Source organism: Eptatretus burgeri, chromosome 9 (genome assembly GCF_056783735.1).
Source record: "Eptatretus burgeri isolate ZD-2024b chromosome 9, Ebu_testis_v1, whole genome shotgun sequence".
NCBI lineage: Eukaryota > Metazoa > Chordata > Myxini > Myxiniformes > Myxinidae > Eptatretus > Eptatretus burgeri.
Window position 1 is genome coordinate 46,956,625 of NC_140969.1, and position 23,510 is coordinate 46,980,134.

The window sequence follows — 23,510 nt, forward strand, 5'->3', positions numbered from 1 at the left end:
CGGGAGTGCGGGCGTACTTTGCCCGCAGCTCTCCTTTATTACGTACTTAATGCACTCACGAGCCGCAGCGACTACGGCACCCACTACAACGCCTCAGGCGGCGCGCACTCCTTATATCCCTGGCAGACACGATGAACCACTCCCCCACCATCATGCCCTGCCCCGCAGGCCCGCAGGCTACACCACAATGACCTCTCTGAGGATTATGGCAGCATAAAGCCTTCCTTCCATAAATCTGAGGAACAAAAGAAGCCTTCCTAATTTTCTCCATGCAACTAATGCCTCGGTCTAACTAGCGTGAGGAGAATAGGGCAAATTCCCCGGGTATTACCGGGTTCTTCAGCTAGTATTATATATAATTCCCTAATCTGTTAAGAAGCGGACTGAACTTTTCCCCTTCCATACCATAAATTGTACGTGATCCATCAATGTACCCAAATGATTTCAGTTTTGATGTCATTCTGTGCTGGGAGAGATTTTACAGATCTTGTCTTGAAATATATCTATATATAACAATCCTTCAAAATTAGGCTAATTGCTGCACAGAAGCTGAAAATGATTTCCACGTGGAAAGACATCGACGTGACAAACTGTGGCGTCAGCGTTTGAAAATGACAAAGAGCTGTGTCTCACTGAACACTGTATAAAGAACTAAAATTCTCCATGTATTTCAGAGATCTGGAGCAAGACTGTGTTCTTCTCGACAGATTCCTCCATATGCACATGTGTATTTGTTTGTTTTTGTTTGTTAAATGAATGACTCAAATGTACAGGACGATTTAAGAATTTCTTCTACAATGGTATCAATGAAATAATAATACATAAATACATTTAAGGACTAAAATGAATAGTCTAATTTTGAGGCAAAATGCTGAACTCTCATTTGGCAGAGGTCTTGTATTTGTGATGGATTTTCACAAAAAAAAAAAAAGTATGAAAAGAAACAGCCAAAATGCACAAATTACATTTTTCAAGCTTAAAAACAAAAACAGATTACCCAAGCACCCTAGGAAATTGACACAGACCTGGCCAAGAAAATGAAGACATTGTAAATCATACTAATCAATTACAAAAATTACCCCCGTGTGGGGGTGACGGTCATCTCTACAATACCACAAGTTCTCAATGTTCAGTTCAGGTAACCGCGAAACAGTCCAAACTAACCGTTTACATTGAAATAGTTCACAGAGATACACTAGGATAATACTACGAATGACATAATTAATAAATATGTATTGTTCATTTCGTACCCGGATTAACACATCAGAATCACCAGTAAGTGCAATACGTGGTTTTCCGGTCCGTCCAATATCTGGGGACAGTTCACTTCCGGTTGTAGAAAAAAAAACGAAAAAATAGGCTTAGTTCTCGGAGATTATGATAATCCTGTAGATTATTCTTCACTGATTATAATGCAACTTTCAGAATGAAAATTGGTCAAGTATTTATAGAGATATTGAGGTTTGAAAAATCGATAGAGCTAGCAAATTAATTTATTATTAATTCTGCAGAAGTTTTGTGACACTGCACAAAGTAACATGTCAGGTATGAAAAAAAACATTTTGTATGCCAGATTCATTAATTATTAATTCATTAATTATGGAATGTACTCATTGATATATGAATCAGAAAGCCCGAAGCATGTAGCATAATTTATTACTCATCTCCTCATCCGGGATCCGTGGCCTCGCCCCACAGCCTGCAGCCCTATGTCCGCCGGTAATTATGTTAGATATCGGCACGATCGAGAGGAGCCTGCGAATCATCCCTGCTAATGCACTGAATTGATGCAATCGTTCGGCCAGAATATTCGTTGTCAAGATGTTGCGTGATTAAATCACCAATACAGTCACTCAAATTTATACTGCCGACATACTTCTTAACAATCACCTTCGCCCCAGAAACCACAGTCAATCTGAACCACGCTGGCCACTGCTCAGACACCATGACCGGACTACTGCGCAGTTCTACTACACAGTTTGGTTAAAGATGACTCGGCATTTTGGCGCGCGCGCATGATTATATTTTGAAAATAAATGCCGATGTTTACATTTCTGGTTTTGAAACTTTTGCACCTTCGGCGGAAAATGTATAAATATAAAAGGCTAAAAATGTGTTTTATATTTATATTTCATTTCTCCTTCCTTCCTTCTTTGCGAATCGCATTGGCGTTTTTGGCCATCTTCCAGATCACGTGACGATCAAACGGGAAGGAAATTCAAAAATCTGTCCGGTTAGATACAAGATAATATTTTTTATTATCATAATCAATAAACAGTTGCCGAATATCTTGTAGAATGGCAGACTAGATAGGTTTTGAAAATGGCGATTTTTATAACTTACGTGACCTCGTGACCTCGTCCCTGACCTTGAACCCGGACAAAAGTTATATCGTTGTGCAACACTCATCGACCTCTACCCACATACTAAGTTTCATCAAGATCGGAAAGAAAAGTTGTTGACGGACGGACAGTGGTCCGGCTTTATTAGGTCATCTCGGTAGAGATGACCTAAAAAGGAGAAGCATCTGTCCGTGTCCTTCACGCTATATTCTAAAGGGTTCCGTTCCATTGAGGGGGTAAAACAATCCATTTATTTGGAACAAAATTCATGTCCATTTATTCTTTTTTTAAATCCTCTTCAAATAGCCTGTATTTCACTGCCGGAAGAGAAAGGAGCAAGATCCAGAGCTTTAATGTAGCGATTCCAATGATACGATTGCAGGAATCCTTTAAAATAAAACGTGACGGACAAGGAAGGAGCACAAAAAATTATACATTTACATTACACCTTTTGAAGCAATAGAAAATTATAGAATACAGTGGTACCTCTACTTACAAATGTCTCTACATACGAATGTTTCAGGTTACGAAGCGCCTGAACGGGAAAATATTGCCTCTAGTTACGAAGGCGTTTCAGGATACGAAGTCAAAAATACAGTACAGTACGCGCTGCTTTTCGCTGCTCCCAGAGTTTCCCGAACGTAAACAAACTTGTAGCTGCTCTGCCATTGGCTATCGCCTAAAATCTGCCTGGCAACCCTTTGCGTATGCGTGTATCCCAGCATGCTCTTCGTGTCCCCGTCCCGCTCTGTAAATATAGTTATACTGTATACAGTCTATGGTCCCGCTACGAAGTGCTCGGACAGTGTTACAGTACAGTACGCGTGTGGATTACAGTAACTTTTATTCACAATGGACCCCAAGAAAGCAATGAAGAAAAGTGGACAAGGAGAAAAGAAGAAGAAGAGTTTTTCTGGCCATACAAACAAAGCAAGAGTTAATAGAAAGGTATGAAAAGGGGATGCGTTTGATTGATCTCGCAAAAGAATATGGCCGTAATATATCTACGATCGGCACGATAATAAAACAAAAGGAAGCCCTAAAAGCTACGGCTCCTTCCAAAGGCCTCTCTGTCATTTCCAAGAGGAGGTCGGCAGTGAACGATGAGATGGAGAGGTTGTTACTCGTGTGGATAAAGGAGAAAGAGATCGCTGGTGACACAATGACAGAGGCCATAATTTGCGCAAAGGCAACCGCCATCTTCACTGACCTCGTGAAGGAGGATACAGGCGAGGGAAATTCGGCGCAAGGACTACACCAGGAGTTTAAGGCATCGCGTGGGTGGTTCGAGAAGTTTAAAAGGAGGACTGGACTTCACTCTGTTCTTCGCCATGGCGAAATTATTTCGCTGGGAAAGGGCATGGGTCTTGAGGTGGATGACGAAGACATCAACGAGCTGATTCAGGAGCACAACGAGGAGCTTTCGACGAAGGAGCTGCAGGAATTGGAGGTGATGCAACACACCGCGGTGCAGGAGGAGTTCAAAGAGGACGAGGAGGAGGAGGAGGAGGAGGAGGCAGCCATTATTCCATCAGCCCAAATCAAAGACATTTTAGGAAAATTCCATGAAGTCTCGGAATTTGTGAAAAGAATCACCCGGAAAAAGTGTTCAAAAGTCGGGCTATCGCGCACTATGACGATGTCTGCCTCGCGCATTTCCGACGAATTGTTAAAAGCCGGCAAAAGCAGACGTCATTGGATCAATTCTTCACGAAACGCGAGGCAAAAAACACTGCTGATAAGGACCAGTAAACAAAGAGGCCAAAACTAACGAGAATAGCAGTTAAAAGGTAAATAAATATTTTTATTATTTCCTTTATTCTTTGTTTTTTACATTATGTGCCTCTCGTTTTATGTTTGTTGTGCGGTAATCTAATTTTAACATGTATTTGTTTCATGTTCTGATGCATTTTTATGATTTATTAAAAAAAAAATGTCCGAATTTTGCGGGGCTTGGAACGGATTAGCGCATTTACATTCAAAAGGCATCTCTACTTACGAAGGTTTCAGGTTACGAAACTACTCCCAGAACGAATTAAATTCGTAAGTAGAGGTACTACTGTACTACACGGAAGGAGCACACAAACAACCTCAGCCACGACAACAGCAGCAACAATTACGTGTAATAAAAAATCCCTTTTTGTGCATTTCACATCCTCTTTAAGACTCACAGAAAAGCATGCAATATGTTTGTGAAGTGCAATATGTTTGTGAAGTGCAACATGCTGCCCATCAGCGAAGCGACAGGTAGTATAAAGAAAAAAAATAACGGATTAACCACCTTACCCTCCAGCAACCTGCCTTCATCCGTCCGACAATCACATTGATCCGCCGTCACAACATCTTCAATAGTAACCTGCACAAAACAAGGAGGATTCCTGCAGTGAAGTCATGAACATGAAAATTGGTCACAAATTGTTCATCGCCATCTCATAACAAGGATGTGGTATCATTGCACAAGACATTTAAATAATAACTTGTACCTTTTGTGGCTAAATAAGCACTATATATATATATATATATATATATATATATATATATTGTTGCGGTTCTTGGAACCGCATGCATACAACAGATAGGTGTCCCAAGACAGTTATTCCATTATTATATGTGTAGATAGTCCCCTTCCTTTTGTTTAGCAGGACAACAAGGGAGTGCGTTGAGATGATGCAATAGCTAGGGTTGCTTAAATAATTTTCTTCTTCATTTAGTCCCCACTCTTCTTTTCGTCTTTTTATTCCTGAGGTGAATGAGCCACGTGCGCCTTCGCTGTAAGGTGGGGCCTCACGTAAATTAGCGCGTGCGGCGCCGCGGTGAGGAAACTGCTGCACAGAGGTCCTCGTTCCCGGGCGAGCCCTAAACCCGGCGTGTGCGGCGAGTGATGTGCGCTTGGCAGTGCGGGGTTGTCGACTCAGCTTCCGATGGTCTGGGGAAGTTTGCCAGTTGCATTAAAAAGGCATGCGAATAAATACCTCTGAAGAGGCTGCACAAATGGTGTTTTTCACGGCACGGGAAACACAGCCAGCACGACGCCCAAGCTGCATGAAACGCGTATGGAGGCCGATAAAGCCGACTCCATGTCATGTTGGGCGGGATACGAGTGTGCGGACTGCGGGTAAAAGCGGCTTGTTCCTTTTCAACCTCAATATCCGACACATATTGGTGTTCGCCCCGCGCACACGCTTGCGGAGTCGTGTGAACGCGAGCGCTGGCCACGTGCGTAATGGCGGAACCGCGCGCACTGTATGAAATGTGCTTGAAAGCAGTCACGTACGCCGCTCGTGAGACGTGCATGGATTTATCCATTGTGATGTACCTTCGGTCCACGATTGCAGCAGCGGGTTCTCCACGGATGGTGAACGTCTTCTCTTCTCTTCGGCCAGTGAAGCTGCGATCGAGCCGAGGAATGTACAGTGCGGGCCACGTTGGCGCGTGCGAAGCGAGCGCGTTGATCGACGCTGGTCGAACGCCCGAGCGGGCATGCAGGACCCCTGACCGGTCGCCCAGGCACGGCCCGTTGGTTTTTGCAGGATGATTCGCATGCCAATTTCGATGTGGGCGATTCGTGTCATGTCGTGGGGTCGGAGCGAAATATGTTCGCCGTCTGCGATGGCCTTGCCGGAAACGAAGTGAAGCGGTTTCCGGCCCAAGCTGCTGGGCCATGTGAGGGGTCGGGGCCAATCGGAGCGCCCAATTCAAGTGATGACGTTACGATTTGGGGTGGCCCCTCCCCCCGAGCTGCAAATCCTATTAAGGTCGGAGAAGTCCCTCCGTCTCTATCTTGCTTTTTGAGTTTCAGCCTCAAAATGCGGCCTTTCCGAGGAGAATTCGGATCAAGAATGCTCCACGCCCACTTCTGATCCGTCCAATCAGCAAGCGCGGGGCGGTTTGGCCCCGCCTCCAGGCGCGTCTGTGTGGAATCGAGATATGCAAGTTCTAGGATCAGGGGAGATTCACGCCCCTTTTTCTCCGTCCAATGGGTGAGCGTGGCTCCGCCCCCGAGCTCATTTGATCCGGAAATTTGCATATGGGTTCTCCTGCCAGCCTATAAAGCGCCCAGCGCAAGGCGAATCGGGGCAGGGTCAGTTTTGGAAGAGCGGAGCGTGGCAGAAAAGGCAGAGTCCGTTTTCGAAGAGCGGAGAGTGGCAGAATAGGGAGAGTTTGGAAGAGCGAAGTGGAGTCTGGAGGCGAGGGCGTCCCGGTGGTTTTCGGCAGTCGGCTGAGGAGAATTGGGGAAAGAGTCCGAGGAGCTCGGGTCCGAGGCAAGGAAGACGGCGGTCGGTGACGAGGTCGCAGTGGAATCGCTCATCACGGGACCCAAGCAAGCCAGCTATACTCTTTCGCCAGAGCATCAACAATTCCCCCCTTTTCCCCCCGCGCTGAGATAGTGCGAAAATGGGGCCCCGTTCCCACCCCACTCCAAGAAGTGCCAACGAAACCCGCGAAGGAGCACGAAGACAGGGCACCGCCGCGCTGCCACATTTGCGGCTCATCACAAAGACGCTGGTGGGACCCACGCGGTCTCGCGGACCTGACCGCTCTTTCAGGTCCCGCGCAAATATTGGCCCACAGGCCCCGTCTGCCCCCTTGTCTTTGAGGGTGGCCTTTTCTTTTGCTTTTGAGTAAATGTATTGTTGGCGCCGTCTGTGAAGTAAAACTGTTTAAGTGTTGCCGTGTGTCGGTCTTAGTCAGTAGTATCTCTGCGTCATTGTTTCTTTTGTAGCATTTGATATATGTGCATTCTGTTTGGCTGTATATGTGTGCTCTCCGTGTGCCGTGGAATAAATGTGCATTATGTTGAACTGTTTTCCCGTTTCGCTTCGTCTTTTCTTTAATTGAATCTCCATCTTGCTTCATGTCAAGGGTTGGTAGTGGGCTTAATATGCCCGATAATTAATCGGAACCGTCGAGGCCGACGACAACACCGCTCGGTTATCCCGATAGTACGGAACGGATCGCTTAAGCGGCCCGTGTCCGGAGTCGACCTGCGGCGAGGTGCGATCGCCCAGTCTACCCTCCGCGTGGGTACTTAGGTAGGTCGAGTTTGGCGAACAACCCTATCCCACGCGGCTGGCCGATTGGCACGATCGTGGTGAGGCCGAAAGGCCCACCCGTGACTAGCTCCCGGCGTTAGTCCGAGAGGGTCACGACAGAATTGTCCGTCCGGTGGGCGACGTGCCGCGATGAGTCACATGGCCGTTCACACGCCGGTGGGCGCGAATTCGCAACAATTATATATACATATATGTTGTTACTGGCCGGGGTCAGCCGCCAACCAACCGCTCTGAACGGAGCCGCAAGTCGAGTCGGCCCGACCGATCGCCCGGAATATAGATCGCCGCCCGGATAACTCCGAGCGACAGATCCTTGTACAAGAACCGAAATACGCCAATCGGCAGATCACGTGGGGTAGGGTTGATTGCCAATCTTCAATGTACCTAAATACCCACGTGATCCAACTACCGGGGTATTCCACCCTCGACGAAACAAATCGCCCAGACGAGCTTGTCCGTGCGCGATTCCGAGCGGCATAATCGCCGAGAACCGTCGGTCCAAATGTCCCCCTATTACGGCAAACCAACGGCTTTCTAACTCCCAACACACGAAATGTTCAGTCAATGAGGGAATGGACGCAACGAGAAGGTTTACATTCACACAAGGACATTTATTATAATGAAACACGTATGCAATTAAATAAAGGCAAAACACATATGCAATTATACAAGCAACAAAAGCACGACAAAAGAACTACAACCGTCTTCTTATTATGTATAGTCATTTACACTTAACAGCAGTTCCTACTTATGAAACAGGCCCATGGACACACGTACGCGCGCGCGCACGCACGCACGCACGCACGCACGCACACACACACGAAACGGTGGCTGAGGCCTTTAATCACGAGCTCCAGCTCGGAGGACAGGTGAGCTGAAACTCAGAGCTTGAATCGAACCTTTCCACCTCATGTGGTCTTCAACTTGTCCGGACCTGGGCTCCAGCGAGAGCGAGCTGGATCCAATCGCCGCGATCCTTCCCGAGCTCCCGCGAATCCTCCCGCGCTTCTCAACACGTGCCGGTGAGACGAGGTGCCGATCCTTCCTGTCAATCGTCGCTTCCCCGAGGATCCAACTCCAAGAAGAGGCCGATGCGTCGCACGAAGCCAGAAACAAAAATCTCCACGAACCAAGAAGGAGAGGAAGAAGAGGAAGAAGCCTCCACTCGCAGCTCGAGCCGAACAACTGGCTCAAGTTCCTTCCAAAACAAAGCAGCAGCCGAAGCTCACCGAGCCAGCCGAAGCAAAAAGCTTCCGAAGGCCTCAAGCCAAGCAGGACCAGATGGGCCTGCTGAACGACTGCTCTCTCCGAAGCAAAAAAAGCTTACTCCTTCCACGGGACTCAGCACACGAACTCTGCACACGGGACTCTTCATGAACTCTGCCACGGGACTCCCACGAACTCAGCCCTACCACGGGACTCCTCCGCGAACAAAGAAAAGATGTCCTCTTTATCCTTTGCACCCCCTCCCCCGCACCCGGCGTGACTCATGCCCAAGTGGTGCACTCCCTCCCCCACACCCGGCGTGACTCATGCCCTCGTGGTGCACCCCCCCCCCACCGCTCAACCACGGGTGGGAGGGAGTTGAAGAAGAACCCTGCGGTGACGTCAACCTCTTCGCAGAAGAGGTGGAGGGATGTCTCCATTGTTCGCTCCCTAACTATTAAATCGATCCGCAGCGCATCTAATCGATTTCAAAACATTGAAACAATGGAAAGTGAGCTATCTAGGGAACATGCACTTATCGACATAGCTGACGAAGGGAATCTGTATGTTGTGTGCAATTGAATTCCAAATTCGGAACAATATAGTTGCGAATCTGGAAGCCATGAGCACACAGACATTCAGGTCCTATAGATCAGTTATCTCGATAAGTAAGTGTTTTCTAGATAGCTCTTTCCCTTGTCTAATGGGCGAATAAGTGTAGATGCGTTACGATTGTTTTAGAACTACAATAAATACGACAACGGCGCCATTCTCGCGTTTGGCATGGAACTGGCACTTCAACGTTCTCCAGGCACACGCGTGGGCGGAGTTAAATACAAACATGCCGTCCCTCCGTGGACAATCGGCGGCGAGCAGGCGTCTTCCATGCTCCGCCTCCGATCCAAGATAATCACCATTGAGCACGCGGTCTGGGGTGAAGCGGTTGGCGGAGCCACCAAACGACCCCGCTGGAGACTCCGCCCAGAGGGATGGGAGTGCCCCGCCCACTGTGCGCCTGTCCAATGGGGAGCGGACAAGGAGTGGCACAATGTTTTCTGTCCAATGGGAGGGATGACGAGGGCGCATAGGCAGAAGGTCGTTGGACGGGGGAGGGGCCTATAAAGATAGGTTTCTGGGAGGTTTTCTGTCTCTGCTCTGGGCATCAACCTCGACCCGGCTCCCCACTTTGGAAATCTTCTCGCTATTATCGACCTCGCCCTGGCTACTGAGCATTTCCTGTCGTCGCTGACGGCTCCGCCTGGCTGGTTCGACGACGCCACCCGGAGTCCCAAGAGAAGGGGACATCCAGCTGCGCGTTTGCGGCCAGGTAGCCTGCCGCCCCTGGCTCACAGCCGGACTGTCCTCCTCGGCTGGAGAGCCACAATAAAGACCCGCAGGGCCCAATCATTCTGTCTGGGTGTGCGTGTGTCTGCTTGTGGTACCAGTCTGGCAAGTAGTGAATTGCATAAGTGCCGTGCTGTACATACAGTACGTGTCTTCCAATAATCGGTTTAAATCTTCCCTTACGTGCTCCCGAGCAATTCCCCCATTGCTTGTAATAAATATCCTATTGTTGAATGTACTCAGCTTGTCGTGTCCATTTCTGCCATTGACTGGTTGTGTCGTGCGTGTGAGGGATTAGCTGGCCATTGCCAGGGTAACAAGATAATCGGGCCGACGGAACTCTGCGATAAAACCGCCCGGCAATGCACGCGGAATGAGCGAGCTTAAGCGGCTCGCTTCCGTACGAATTCCGTCGAGGTATAAATTCTCGGCATTTCTGTCTGCGCGGATAATTAGGTATATCGAGATTCGGCGATTGACCCTGTACCATGCGGACAGAATATTGACAGTTTATGGTGTGTTAAGGCAACCGTAGCAGGGTTCCGGAGTTGTCCAGAAGCTACGACTGGATTCCAGGCGATCAAGCCGAGACGACTCCACTGCTCCATCTGGTGGTCGTGCTCGTGGTGACGCACTGGCGAAACCACAATATATATATATATATATATATATATATATATATATATATATATATATATATATATATATATATATATATATATATATATATATATATATATATATATATATATATATATATATTGTTACGGTTGTGGAAATTCACAGAGCACCATTCAGGTTCCCCGAAGATCAGTTATGTCGATAAGTGTGTGTCCAGGTTAGATTTCCCCACCGATGTATAACGGGTATTATTCGTGTGCCGGGCTGTGAATCTTGAGGTAGTGTTATTCTTTTCTATCTTTGTTTAAAACAATAATCTCCTCACCATCTTCTCCAAAACCGCCAACATCTCCTCACCACCTTCTCCACAACCGCAAACATCTCCACAAACAACATCTCTACAACCACGTCACCTCCACCAAACTCCACAACCATGCCACCTCCACCACAGCGCCACAAAGTTTACAACCACAGCATCTCTACAAACAAAAAGAACAACTCAACAACTCCCACCCCGATATTCTGGGACAAAAACAGGATTGACGGTTGGGGCGGGTCCCTCAGAACGGGTAAACAAAAAGTATGCTCCGAAGAAAAACAACTCCATCACGCCTAGGATTTTTCCCCCGCGCGCCGAGAAGGGAGGGCGGATGCCCCGGACCCGATAAAAGGGCCGCGTTGAAACGCCGAGAGCCGAGTGGGTGAGTAGAGTAAGAGTGGGTGAGTCCAGTCGAGTGGAGGGTTGGTGGAGTCAAGTGGAGTTCGGGTCTAGAGACCAGTCGGGAGACGAGTCAGAGTCGGGCGACGGCTGTGGAAAGTCGGGCGCGCTGCTTGGCCCTGGACCAACCAAGCCGCCGTTACAACAGCTACCGCGTTTACGACGAGACATATGGAGGGTCGCCAACAAAAAAGACCATCGAGTCGCCTCAAAGGCGACAAAGGTAACCTGCACGGCCTCATGGAGCTCCTTCGGTCATCCCAGCTCCGAGGAACATTAAAGGCTTATGATCCCAGTTCTATCTTGCTTTTCTGGGGTTTTTGCATGGAAGTCTGTGGCACCTTGTCCATAAGTAGAATTGTTGTAAGTGCATGTACATAATAAATAGATATCGGCTGTAGGTTTTTGCTCGTGTCATGTCCCATCCCCCCCCCCATTCATTGCATACGTGTGAAAATAAATGTCCCCATTGTTGAAATGTCACCTGCTCGTTGCGTCCTTTCCTGCCATTGACTGCCATAATTGCGTTCGGAATAAATAGCTGGCTGATGAATAGCCGATAAAACGTACATCTGGTCCGACGGTGCTTGGCGATATAAAACCACTCGGCAATTGCAAACGGAACGAGTTGCTTAAAGCGGCTCATTTTCGTGCAGGCTCCGTTGAGGTGTAAATCCCCGGCATTTCTGTCTGTGCGAATAATTAGGTACATCGACAATTCGGCGATCGACCCGTAGCGCGTGGACAGAAGAGTTGGCTGGTTTATGGTGTGGTTAACAACACCCGTAGCTGGGTTTCGGCGTTGATCCAAAAAGCTCTGACTAAATTGCTCGTTCGGAGGGCGCGCACGGCCGCAATTTAGCTAAAGGCTGTCGGAAATCCACAACAATATGTGTGTGTATATATATATATATATATATATATATATATATATATATATATATATATATATATATATATATATATATATATATATATATATATATATATTATATATATATATATATTATATATACGAAAAATCTTTCATTTCAAAATCTCACTTGTAAAAATGTTTAAATTAGCGATAGCTTGGACATTATGACGATTCAAAATCATTGGCTTTTATTACCCTCCAGCAAACTGCCTGAAATGTAATCCAGTTGGTAAACAAACTCTTTGCTTGCAATTTTTTTTTTTTTTTTTTTAATAAAGCTTCTATGCTTTTCATTTGTTTTCAATTTATCCACAAAAATAAACGTTTCAGCCAAGAATAGATCTTGTCGGCTCAGTTACATCAGCAGTGTGGCATTAAGGGACTTGCTAGTTAAGTGGGTAAAGTCTTGCCGCTTTAACTCATTGTTGTGGGTTTGATTCCTGTGGCAGTTTAGCATCAGAATTATCGGCAACTCATCTCCACACGAGCGTGAATGTTTAAGATCTGGGAGCCATATTTCAAAACAAACAAAAACCGAGTAGCCCTTTGTGCCTATACCATATATTAACTTTGACCGTCCAGCAATTCACATCAGTGCTCAAGTTATTCTAAAAAATAAAACGAGTGAAGTTGATGGCACGTCATTGCAAATCCCCTTGCTTCCCACCTCAAGCAAAGTTCAAAGATGGCAAAAGGTTCCACCAGGAACGGCCTAATAAAGAATTTGGAGTAAAAAATTTTTTTACCCGCTTTGACTCCTGTGACCCTCAGGGGGAATACAAAGGAGGTGAAATAAAAAAAAAAAAAATATATATATATATATATAAATATATATATATATATATATATATATACATATACATACATATATATACATATACATATATATATATACATATACATATACATACATATATATATATATATACATATTGTGACGTCCAAGGGACTTGAACAGTCCCGCCAACGTAGAATGAGCCGAAACGATGGAGGCGGTTTATTTATTTATAACCCAAACATGGCGGTTCTAATCGCTCTACCGCAAACGGGACGAGGAAGGTGGCACGAGTCACTTTTCACTGAGTTGATGATGTTTATTCGTTTTTACAATTAACCAGAAATAACAAGACTCGGCAAGAAGAGGGATCCGGGGCGATTCGACGGGATGGTGTGGGATCGGGCGTGGGGAAAAAACAGACAATTCCAATGAATATAGAGATCTCAAACCTTCTAAGGCGCCAAGTGCGCGCGCGCGCACGCACGCACGCACGCACGCACACAACGTAGATATTTCTGGTGGTCAGGCTGGACCGTGGTGTGGACGCAACTGTCCCTGGATCGGCGTCGGACGAGCTGGCCTTGCTGTCGTCAGGGGGGGGGGGGCAGGAGAAACCGTGGTGGTGTCGACCTCCTGTTCTTGGCCCAAGTCCGCTCACAGCCGCCAGGGAACCAGTTCTGGCGCCAAGTTGCGAGCAGGAGAGGGAGGCAGGTCCGCCCGCCGTTCGACCCCGTACTCTGAGTCAGCAGAACCCCAGAGCCAACCAAGGTGAGGCACGAGGCTCAGCAAGGCTCCAAGACACGATGAAGAACACGATCGAATCAGCGCAATAACAAGGACGCTCTCCGCGCAACAGCCTCCACACCAAAAAAAACACGATCTTTTTGTCCAGATCTTCTTCCTCTTCCTTTTCGACCCCGAACAGAACCTTTTTATCCTCATGTCCTCGTCACTTCCAATCGAGCCGTTTATTGGCCCACCGCAGTCGCCTTCTGCCAATCGTGATCACGGGGCGGAGCCATCCGCTGCACTGTCCTGTGACGTCACGGCCAGTCTCCAGAGAATACCAAAAGGGGTTTACGCAGACACACTTACCCTATCCCGTGTCCCTATCTAATTACGTGACAATTATCATTTCCCCCTTGAAGAAATGAACATTTACTAGACAACTTATCACCACTGAATTGCTACTTATTACATCGAGATCCTGGTAAACTTGAACAGCATGGCATACCTAATTAAACATCCTAATTACCCTTTGAATGCATACCCCCCCCCTCAAACGTAACACTGCCCCCTCCTCTGGTACCGCAGCTCCTGCAAGGTATATCACAGGCGCTACCGTACCAGCCTTAACACTTACTGACTCACACCTAATTAACCTAACGAAATAAAGTAGGAGGGGTAATGGGCAGCGAGTCGCAGATAACTTACCTATCCTGCTTAATGTACTACCCCCTTATGGCCTTATCCTCGCCTAAACAAGCATTTTTTTAATTTTTATTTTATTTTATTTTATCACATGAGAGCATTGAGCGAAGTTGCACTCCATCTTCTGGATCATCGCTCTTGCCCAACACTCTTCCAGTGATCTGGGGAGGGGAAACAAAAGGTTCCACAAAAACACAACACTTATACTTTACATTCCTACTCTAAGCCTTAACGACACTATTCACAGGATATTTACACTTGACCGCCTCCCCCAGTGGATGCTAATAGACCCAGCGTTACCTGGGGAGCCAATTTTCAAATTTGCTTGCCCCAAAATTATGCGGACATCATGCCCTTGCTGCACATGTCAAGTTGTGCGGGATCGAGTGGGACTCATACATCTTCACAACACTCACACCATGGTCATCATCACATTTCTAGGTCATGGTCCTCATTTTAATCATGCAGGCTGAATCCCGTCATGGCCGTGGGGTGGGTTACCACAAGATGATGGGGGCATCTCAGGTGCAACCATGCCCACAGGTAAGCTTTAGTCCAACCCGGACGTTTCTCCGCCCCGCTCCCTTTGATTCCCTCCCCCCTGGTAGCCATCAGCTCTAATCCCGTACAACACTCTGGAAGGGGTCTCACTGGCTCCTCTGGCCTTCCTGGGTCGCCAAGGTCCTACCCGCCTTGGTCGCCCAACCAGACCCTCTCCCAGTTGCCTCCAGAGACTGTCACCATTAGCCACCAGGTGGTGAATCTCCTTGAAGGGGGTCGCAATTCACGCTCACCGTGAGCTTCAGCAATCCCTGTGGACAAGCACATCATCCCCACCCACAAAACCCACATGACTCCCCCACCCCATCGGCCTTACATGTGACACCTGCATTTCTAACACTTCACCGACCATGACCTTCCCTGTTACCACACCATGCCCAATAAAAATACAATGTGTGCACCATACATTTCACTTCTTCACTTAAAACAACTCACACAGCACTTCACACCCGATCCACGCACCAGCCATTGGACAGCCACTCGTGCCCGCTTTGTGACCAATTACCCACTGTCCCTATTGTCACTCTAAAACCCAGCAGAACTTACAAACCCATGCCAATTTTCCCACAATTCATTTTTTTCCACCAAAGGAGGGAACGTCGCCACAATCTCAGCAGCCGAGCATGGCCGTATATGCTCAGTCCAGTCTAGTCTTCCCGACCCCCGACAGTGATCTCCGGACCCGACCTATGAAAGGGCATCTCGGATAGACCTGGCGGTTCAGCAGGAGGATTCACCCTCTCCGAGTCTAAAAGTCTATTGGAGGGTCCCTCCATCGCCGGGTACCGGCAATATCGTTGCATGTGTCCTCTTCGCCCGCACCGGAAACAACTCCCCATAAAAGGCCCCCGTGAGTATCGGTGAAATGTCTCTTCCGGTTCCGGACCCCCTCGGCCATAATCGAATTGCTCTATTGGCTGGGCTGGACCCCGCCGCTTTGGCGCACTAACTACCGGATTACCCTTTATCAAACTTGACAGTTTCTGGCAAATTTCCTGAAACATTTGGGTAATGCCAATTTCTCCCAGCCCCCCTCCCTGATCCTGGATCTCCGCCTGTCGGATCGTCACCGATGGCCTCTCTGGAACCCGACCCGGCCGACTCCACGAGGCCAGCCTGGCCGCGCACTCGGCCGCTCGGTGAACGGTGGGTAGATCCTGTAACTCCACTAGCGCTCGGACCTCAGGGTCAGGAAGAGCAGCTAAAAATTTCTCTAGTGCCAGTCTGTCCCATGCCTCCACTGTAAGGTCCCGATACGCGATCCTGACTGATTGTTAAATGTCCTGCGCCAGCTCCTGCACTGTCTCACCTGGCTTTAATCTGCGGTGCTGGAGCTGGGCCCGCACCAGATCACAGTTTTCCACGAACCCAAACCGACGGCTCAACGCCTCGCAAATGTGGGAGCTGGTCAACATCCCCTCCGCGATCACGTTTAACACATCTACGGCTGGTCCCCGCAACGTTGCCACCAAATTCCCTGTACGTTCCCGCTCATTCCACCCGTTTAGTCGGGAAATACACTCAAATTGCGTCAGAAAAGCTTCAAGGCTCCCTGACCCGTCAAGATTTACCAGGGGGATCACTTTTACGGTGGCCCGCTTCTCAGTTTCTCCCTTGTCCGAATCCAGCCCAGGGATCAAACACCCTTGTGGCTGCGTATCCAATTTCGGAGCCCACTGTGGCCAAAAATGTTTTGTGGTGAGGGTCTCATGGGTCAATTTTGCCTCCTGTTCCAAACGTTGAATGGACCGATTCACCTCTTCCTGCAGGATCTTCTGGGCCCGCACAACCTCCTCCAAGGCTCCATCGCGAGTTTGTAGCTGCTCCTCAACCAACCCGGACACTCTACTTACAAAAGACGGCTCTCCCAGGCCTTTATCCAAGACTTCATCTTGGCTCATAATTTTATCTTGTTCGTCCAAACGAGCCTCCAATCATTTTACCTCCTCCGCCAAATTCATCCCTTGCTTCCTCAGCTCTCCCCACTCTTCTATTTGCAGCTGCATACGAGCATCCACACAGACACGATGACGTTCCAGGCTTTCCTCCACTTTATCAACCCAAATGTTCGTTGCATCAATTTTATCTACCAATTTCTTCCGCATATTTTCCCCCTCCAATGTAATTTCTACCTTTGTTTCCTCCAATCTATCCTCGAATTTACTTTGTATTTCCCCCAATTGAACATCCACACACTCCTGCATCTCAGTTTTCATTTTCTCCATCTTTTCCCCCAATTCATCCCTCATTAAATCAATCCGTGCACCCAACTGTTCCCCCATTAACCCCAATCGATCCGCCATCTCTGCCCCCTGTGCCGTCATTTTTGCCCTCTGTCACGAATTGATTTTCCATTTGTGCCGTCATTTCTGCCCCCTGTGCCGTCATGTCTGCCCTTTGTGTCACGAATTGATTTTCCATTTGTGCCGTCATTTCTGCCATTTGTGCCCCCTGTGCCGTCATTTTTGCCCCCTGTGCTGTAATTGCACTCATTAAATGTTCCAACATTGTCCAGATCGTCATCGTGCCGGTTTCCGGCGCTGCTGGCTCCGTCACGGGCGATGAAGCACGGTCCACGCTCGGAATGGGGGAGGTTCCAACCCTACCCCCCGTCTCTCCCTTCTTCCCCCGACTCGCTGCCAGACACGTGGCCTAAATCCTCAAACATCTGCACATCCGCCATGGTGCAGAAGTCCCGTTTGCCGCCAATTAATTCAATTTTGAAAAATCCCGCCAAAATTTTCCCGCGCTCGCGCGCTTTTCTGTAGTAATTTTATATTCCGATTCGTGGCGAGATTTTAATCTTGGTATATTCTCCCGATACCAAATATAATTTAGAGGGGTTCGAACATCCAACACCCTGACACCAATGTGACGTCCACGGGACTTGAACAGTCCCGCCAACGGAGAATGAGCCGAAACGATGGAGGCGGTTTATTTATTTATAACCCAAACATGGCGGTTCTAAATCGCTCTACCGCAAACGGGACGAGGAAGGTGGCACGAGCCACTTTTCACTGAGTTGATGATGTTTATTCGTTTTTACTATTAACCAGAAATAACAAGACTCGGCAAGAAGAGGGATCCGGGGCGATTCGACGGGATGGTGTGGGATCGGGCGTGGGGAAAAACACAGACAATTCCAATGAATATAGAGATCTCAAACCTTCTAAGGCGCCAAGCGCGCGCGCACGCACGCACGCACGCACGCACGCACGCACGCACGCACGCACGCACGCACGCACGCACGCACACACACACACACACACACACACACACACACACACACACACACACACACACACACACACACACACACACACACACACACACACACACACACACACACACACACACACCGTAGCTATTTCTGGTGGTCAGGCTGGACCGTGGTGTGGATGCAACTGTCCCTGGATCGGCGTCGGACGAGCTGGCCTTGCTCTCGTCAGGGGGGGCAGGAGAAACCGTGGTGCTGTCGACCTGTTCTTGGCCCAAGTCCGCTCACAGCCGCCAGGGAACCAGTTCTGGCGCCAAGTTGCGAGCAGGAGAGGGAGGCAGGTCCGCCCGCCGTTCGACCCCGTACTCCGAGTCAGCAGAACCCCAGAGCCAACCAAGGTGAGGCAAGAGGCTCAGCAAGGCTCCAAGACACGATGAAGAACACGATCGAATCAGCACAACAACAAGGACGCTCTCCGCGCAACAGCCTCCACACCAAAAAAAACCACGATCTTTTTGTCCAGATCTTCTTCCTCTTCCTTTTCGACCCCGAACAGAACCTTTTTATCCTCCTGTCCTCGTCACTTCCAATCGAGCCGTTTATTGGCCCACCGCCGTCGTCTTCTGCCAATCGTGATCACGGGGCGGAGCCATCCGCTGCACTGTCCTGTGACGTCACGGCCAGTCTCCAGAGAATACCAAAAGGGGTTTACGCAGACACACTTACCCTATCCCGTGTCCCGATCTAATTACGTGACAATTATCATTTCCCCCTTGAAGAAATGAACACTTACTAGACAACTTATCACCACTGAATTGCTACTTATTACATCGAGATCCTGGTAAACTCGAACAGCATGGCATACCTAATTAAACATCCTAATTACCCTTTGAATGCATACCCCCCCCTCAAACGTAACAATATATATATATATATATATATATATATATATATATATATATATATATATATAGTTACATATTTCATGCATCCCCCAATGTTGTTGATTGCAGATACAAAGTTTCATTTAAAAATATACTTAAAATGTGCCCATTATTGCATTTTCACCATTTCACCTTTTGATTCCACCACAGGGGGAGGGGCCAAAAGTGATACTGCTCTCACACCTTCGTGCCATGCAGTGATCATAACTAACAAGTTTGGTAAATTTTTTCCAAACCGTTTAGGAGATAGCATGACGAACAGACAGACAGACCAGATTACAATATCGCCGTGTTTTTTTTTCAAAATGCGAGGGGATAAAAAAAAAAAAGGAAGACGTTGGATTTTAAAAACAATAAGCAACTAGTGTGGTGGTATTAACATGGCTATGATAACATGTCAACAAATTAAAATAGCATTTTCCTCAATTGTGCTGCTTGTTTAAAATGAGATTAGAAAGCTGCACATGCTCTTTAACTTGCTAATCAAACTATTTCAAAGAACCATGTTTATCCCCATTGATCTTTTACGAACCTCTGACATATAGCAGAAACGATGGGGATCAACTTCAGTTGGTGAAGTTAATTTCAGATAGCATGAACCTCTAACTCACAGCAACATACCATTTCCACCCTTATATTTATTGATTATAAAACAATAAACAGCAAACTTTGACCATTATATTGAAGTGAGGAGATCGAAGTAACAATGGAAGTTATCAAATGCTTTTCCTCCGCCCAATATACACACCTTGCAGTTGTAATATTTGCCCCCTTTGTAGTTGCGATCAATGAACCGGACACGCAGGTCACGATGGAGCCAGCATGGAGGCTCAGGCATCACAGGAGCAGTGTTTTTTCTAATGGACAAACAGGGTAATTTGAAATGAAGGGAAAACAAGAAAGATAATTACAAAACCATCAATTTTCAGCCCCTAACCAGGGGTCAGCTTGTTTGGGGGCTTATATTTTGAGTGCTGTCAGTCTGTCTGTATGGGGCCTCTGCTCGAAAATGACTGGACGGATTTGTTTTATATAAGCCATAAGGCATGTGTATGCAATATCATCTGGGCATTAGGCAAGTCAATTATTTTGGGATCGGAGCCAAAATTCATGGAAACAATTTTATTTTCCAACTGTGCAATTATTACCTCTGCCCATCAAAGGTGGACAGAGGTTGTTTTCACCCATGTCTGTTTGTGTGCAGGATATCTCAAAAAGTTGTGGATGTATTCACATGTAAATAACTTCATGGACAGGTTGGGTGTGTGACAAGGATGAATTGATTCGATTTTGGTGAAGATCCAAATATGGATAAGAATTTTTTTCATTTATAAAGTGACTTCACCTACAGTGGGGAGAACACGTATTAGATACACTGCCGATTTTGCAGGTTTTCCCACTTACAAAGCACTTAGAGGTCTGGAATTTTTTATCATAGGTACACTTCAACTGTGAAAGACGGAATCTAAAACAAAAATCCTGAAAATCACATTGTATGATTTTTAAATAATTAATTTGCATTTTATTGCATGAAATAAGTATTTGATACATCAGAAAAACAGAACTTAATATTTGGTACAGAAACCTTTGTTTGCAATTACAGAGATCAGATGTTTCCTGTAGTTCTTAACCAGGTTTGCACAGACTGCAGCAGGGATTTTGGCCCACTCCTCCATACAGATCTTCTCCAGATCCTTCAGGTTTTGGGGCTGTCGCTGGGCAACACAGACTTTCAGCTCCCTCCAAAGATTTTCTAATGGGTTCAGGTCTGGAGACTGGCTCGGCCACTCCAGGACCTTGAGATGCTTCTTACGGAGCCACTCCTTAGTTGCCCTGGCTGTGTGCTGTGTGTTGTCATGCTGGAAGACCCAGCCCCCCCCCCCATCTTCAATGCTCTTGTTGAGCGAAGGAGGTTATTGGCCAAGATCTCGCGATACATGGCCCTGTCCATCCTCCCCTCAATACGGTGCAGTCGTCCTGTCCCCTTTGCAGAAAAGCATCCCCAAAGAATGATGTTTCCACCTCCATGCTTTACGGTTGGGATGGTGTTCTTGGGGTTGTACTCATCCTTCTTCTTTCTCCAAACATGGCGAGTGGAGTTTAAACCAAAAAGCTCTATTTTGGTCTCATCAGACCACATGACATTCTCCCATTCCTCCTCTGGATCATCCAGATGGTCATTGGCAAACTTCAGACGGGCCTGGACATGCGCTGGCTTGAGCAGAGGGACCTTGCTTTCGCTGCAGGATTTTAATCCATGACGGCATAGTGTGTTACTTGTGGTTTTCTTTGATACTCTGGTCCCAGCTCTCTTCAGGTCATTGACCAGGTCCTGCCATGTAGTTTTGGGCTGATCGCTCACCTTTCTCATGATCAGTGAGGCTCCACGAGGTGAGATCTTGCATGGAGCCCCCAGACCGAGGGAGATTGACTGTTATCTTGAACTTCTTCCATTTTCTAATAATTGCACCAACAGTTGTTGCCTTCTCACCAAGCTGCTTGCCTATTGTCCTGTAGCCCATCCCAGCCTTGTGCAAGTCTACAATTTTGTCCCTGATGTCCTTGGACAGCTTTCTGGTCTTGCCCATTGTGGAGAGGTTGGAGTCTGATTGATTGAGTGTGGACAGCTGTCTTTTATGCAGATAACGATTTCAAACAGGTGCAGTTAATACAGGTAATGAGTGGAGAATGGGAGGGGTTCTTAAAGACAAAACTAACAAGTCTGTGAGAGCCGGAATTCTTACTGGTTGGTAGGTGATCAAATACTTATTTTATGCAATAAAATGCAAATTAATTATTTAAAAATCATACAATGTGATTTTCAGGATTTTTGTTTTCGATTCCGTCTTTCACAGTTGAAGTGTACCTATGATAAAAAATTACAGACCTCGACGTGCTTTGTAAGTGGGAAAACCTGCAAAATCGGCAGTGTATCAAATACTTGTTCTCCCCACTATATCTAGGTATGATCGCCTATCCATGAGGAATAAAAAGTTCTCCGCCTATGATGTCATCGGTTACATGGTTTGGCAGCTATAATTTTTTGAAGAATAAAACTTTAAAAATAGTCCTCTCCAGAACAGCGTGACAGATCCAGGGGAAACTTCACCCACATGTTCCCCAATCCATGGGGATACCAGGGTGGTCATGAATTTTTAATGAATAGGTCACATGGTCTGTCAGCCATATTGGATTGAATGAAAAACTTAAAAAAATTTCTCTCTTGAACCGCTTCATCAATTGATGTGAAACATCACAATTATGATTTAATAATCATGTGGAATATTTATTTTAAATTTCAACATAATCGGATGCATGGTCTGGCAGCCAGAATTATTTAATATTGTGAATCTGAGTTCAGGGATTTAAATTAAACTTGGTACAAATATGTATAATGATGTGATAATTTGGGTGGAGCTATTTCTGGCGAAGTCGAAGAGTGCCCTTCTCGTTTATAATGTTATGGGAGACAACAGTATTCTCACAGGATTGCATATGCTTTTGGGAACCATTATTTACTGATAGACACTTTACCATCTCAACTACCAGCACACAACTTCAGTTTACTTGTTTATCTTCTTCACCTTACGATCTCCACTGAGATATCACCTTAAAGAGCAGGTTGAGGATCACCAAACATGTTCTGAAAATTTATCAATATAATTATACAGTATGTGCATTAAATAGTTCGATGCAAACTATTGTGGTTGCCTAACTATTGGGAAAATTAATGAAATTTAACTCCAAAGTTGGTATTTCTTGAGGCCGTTGAAAAAAAACAGCCGTGTGCCCATATATGGATGGTGACGTCACATTCTCCAAAACAAAGCGGCGCTCACTCGCTCATTGAAGAAGTGTCCAGTTGAGCGGGCCGTTCTTTCGCTTATTTTGAGCTTGGACACCTTAAGTTCAAAGATGAATTGTCTGCATTTACCCTGTACACTGGTCAATGCAGCTGTCAGTCTGTCTGTATGGGGCCTCTGCTCGAAAATGACTGGACGGATTTTTTTTTTTTTTTTTTTTTTTTTTTGTATACATTGTCAAGGCTCGTACGAAAGCCGGGAATTTGAAGGAGATGGGTTTGGGGTAGATAAACGGGGGTAGAAAATATTGAGGTTTTTTTTATTTTTTTTTTGTATACCTTGGTCGAGGCTCGTATGAGAGCTAACACACAACTCACAGCAAGGAGGCATGAGACAAGAGGGGCGGGAGTGGAAGGGACAAAACAGTGGGGAACAGACACATTAGGTGAACTGTGGAAGGGAGAGGGATGGGGATGGGACGGGGAACATGGCGAAGAGAAGATGGACATTACAGGGACTTTCAGGAAGGAAAGCAGGAGAATTGAAGGAAGTGGGCTTGGGTGGATTATCGGGGG

The 23,510-nt window shown here is 46.8% G+C and overlaps 1 protein-coding gene across 1 annotated transcript in view; it reads right to left on the reverse strand.

The window, feature by feature from the left end:
* Nucleotides 1–23,510, reverse strand: part of GPKOW (G-patch domain and KOW motifs) — a 95,606-nt gene that overhangs the window by 16,770 nt on the left and 55,326 nt on the right. The window contains exons 8-9 of the mRNA XM_085895068.1: nucleotides 19,881–19,989; nucleotides 4,629–4,698 (exon numbers count right to left, since the gene is read on the reverse strand). Coding sequence (XP_085751194.1) covers nucleotides 4,629–4,698; nucleotides 19,881–19,989 — 179 coding nt within the window. The remainder of the gene's footprint in view (nucleotides 1–4,628; nucleotides 4,699–19,880; nucleotides 19,990–23,510) is intronic.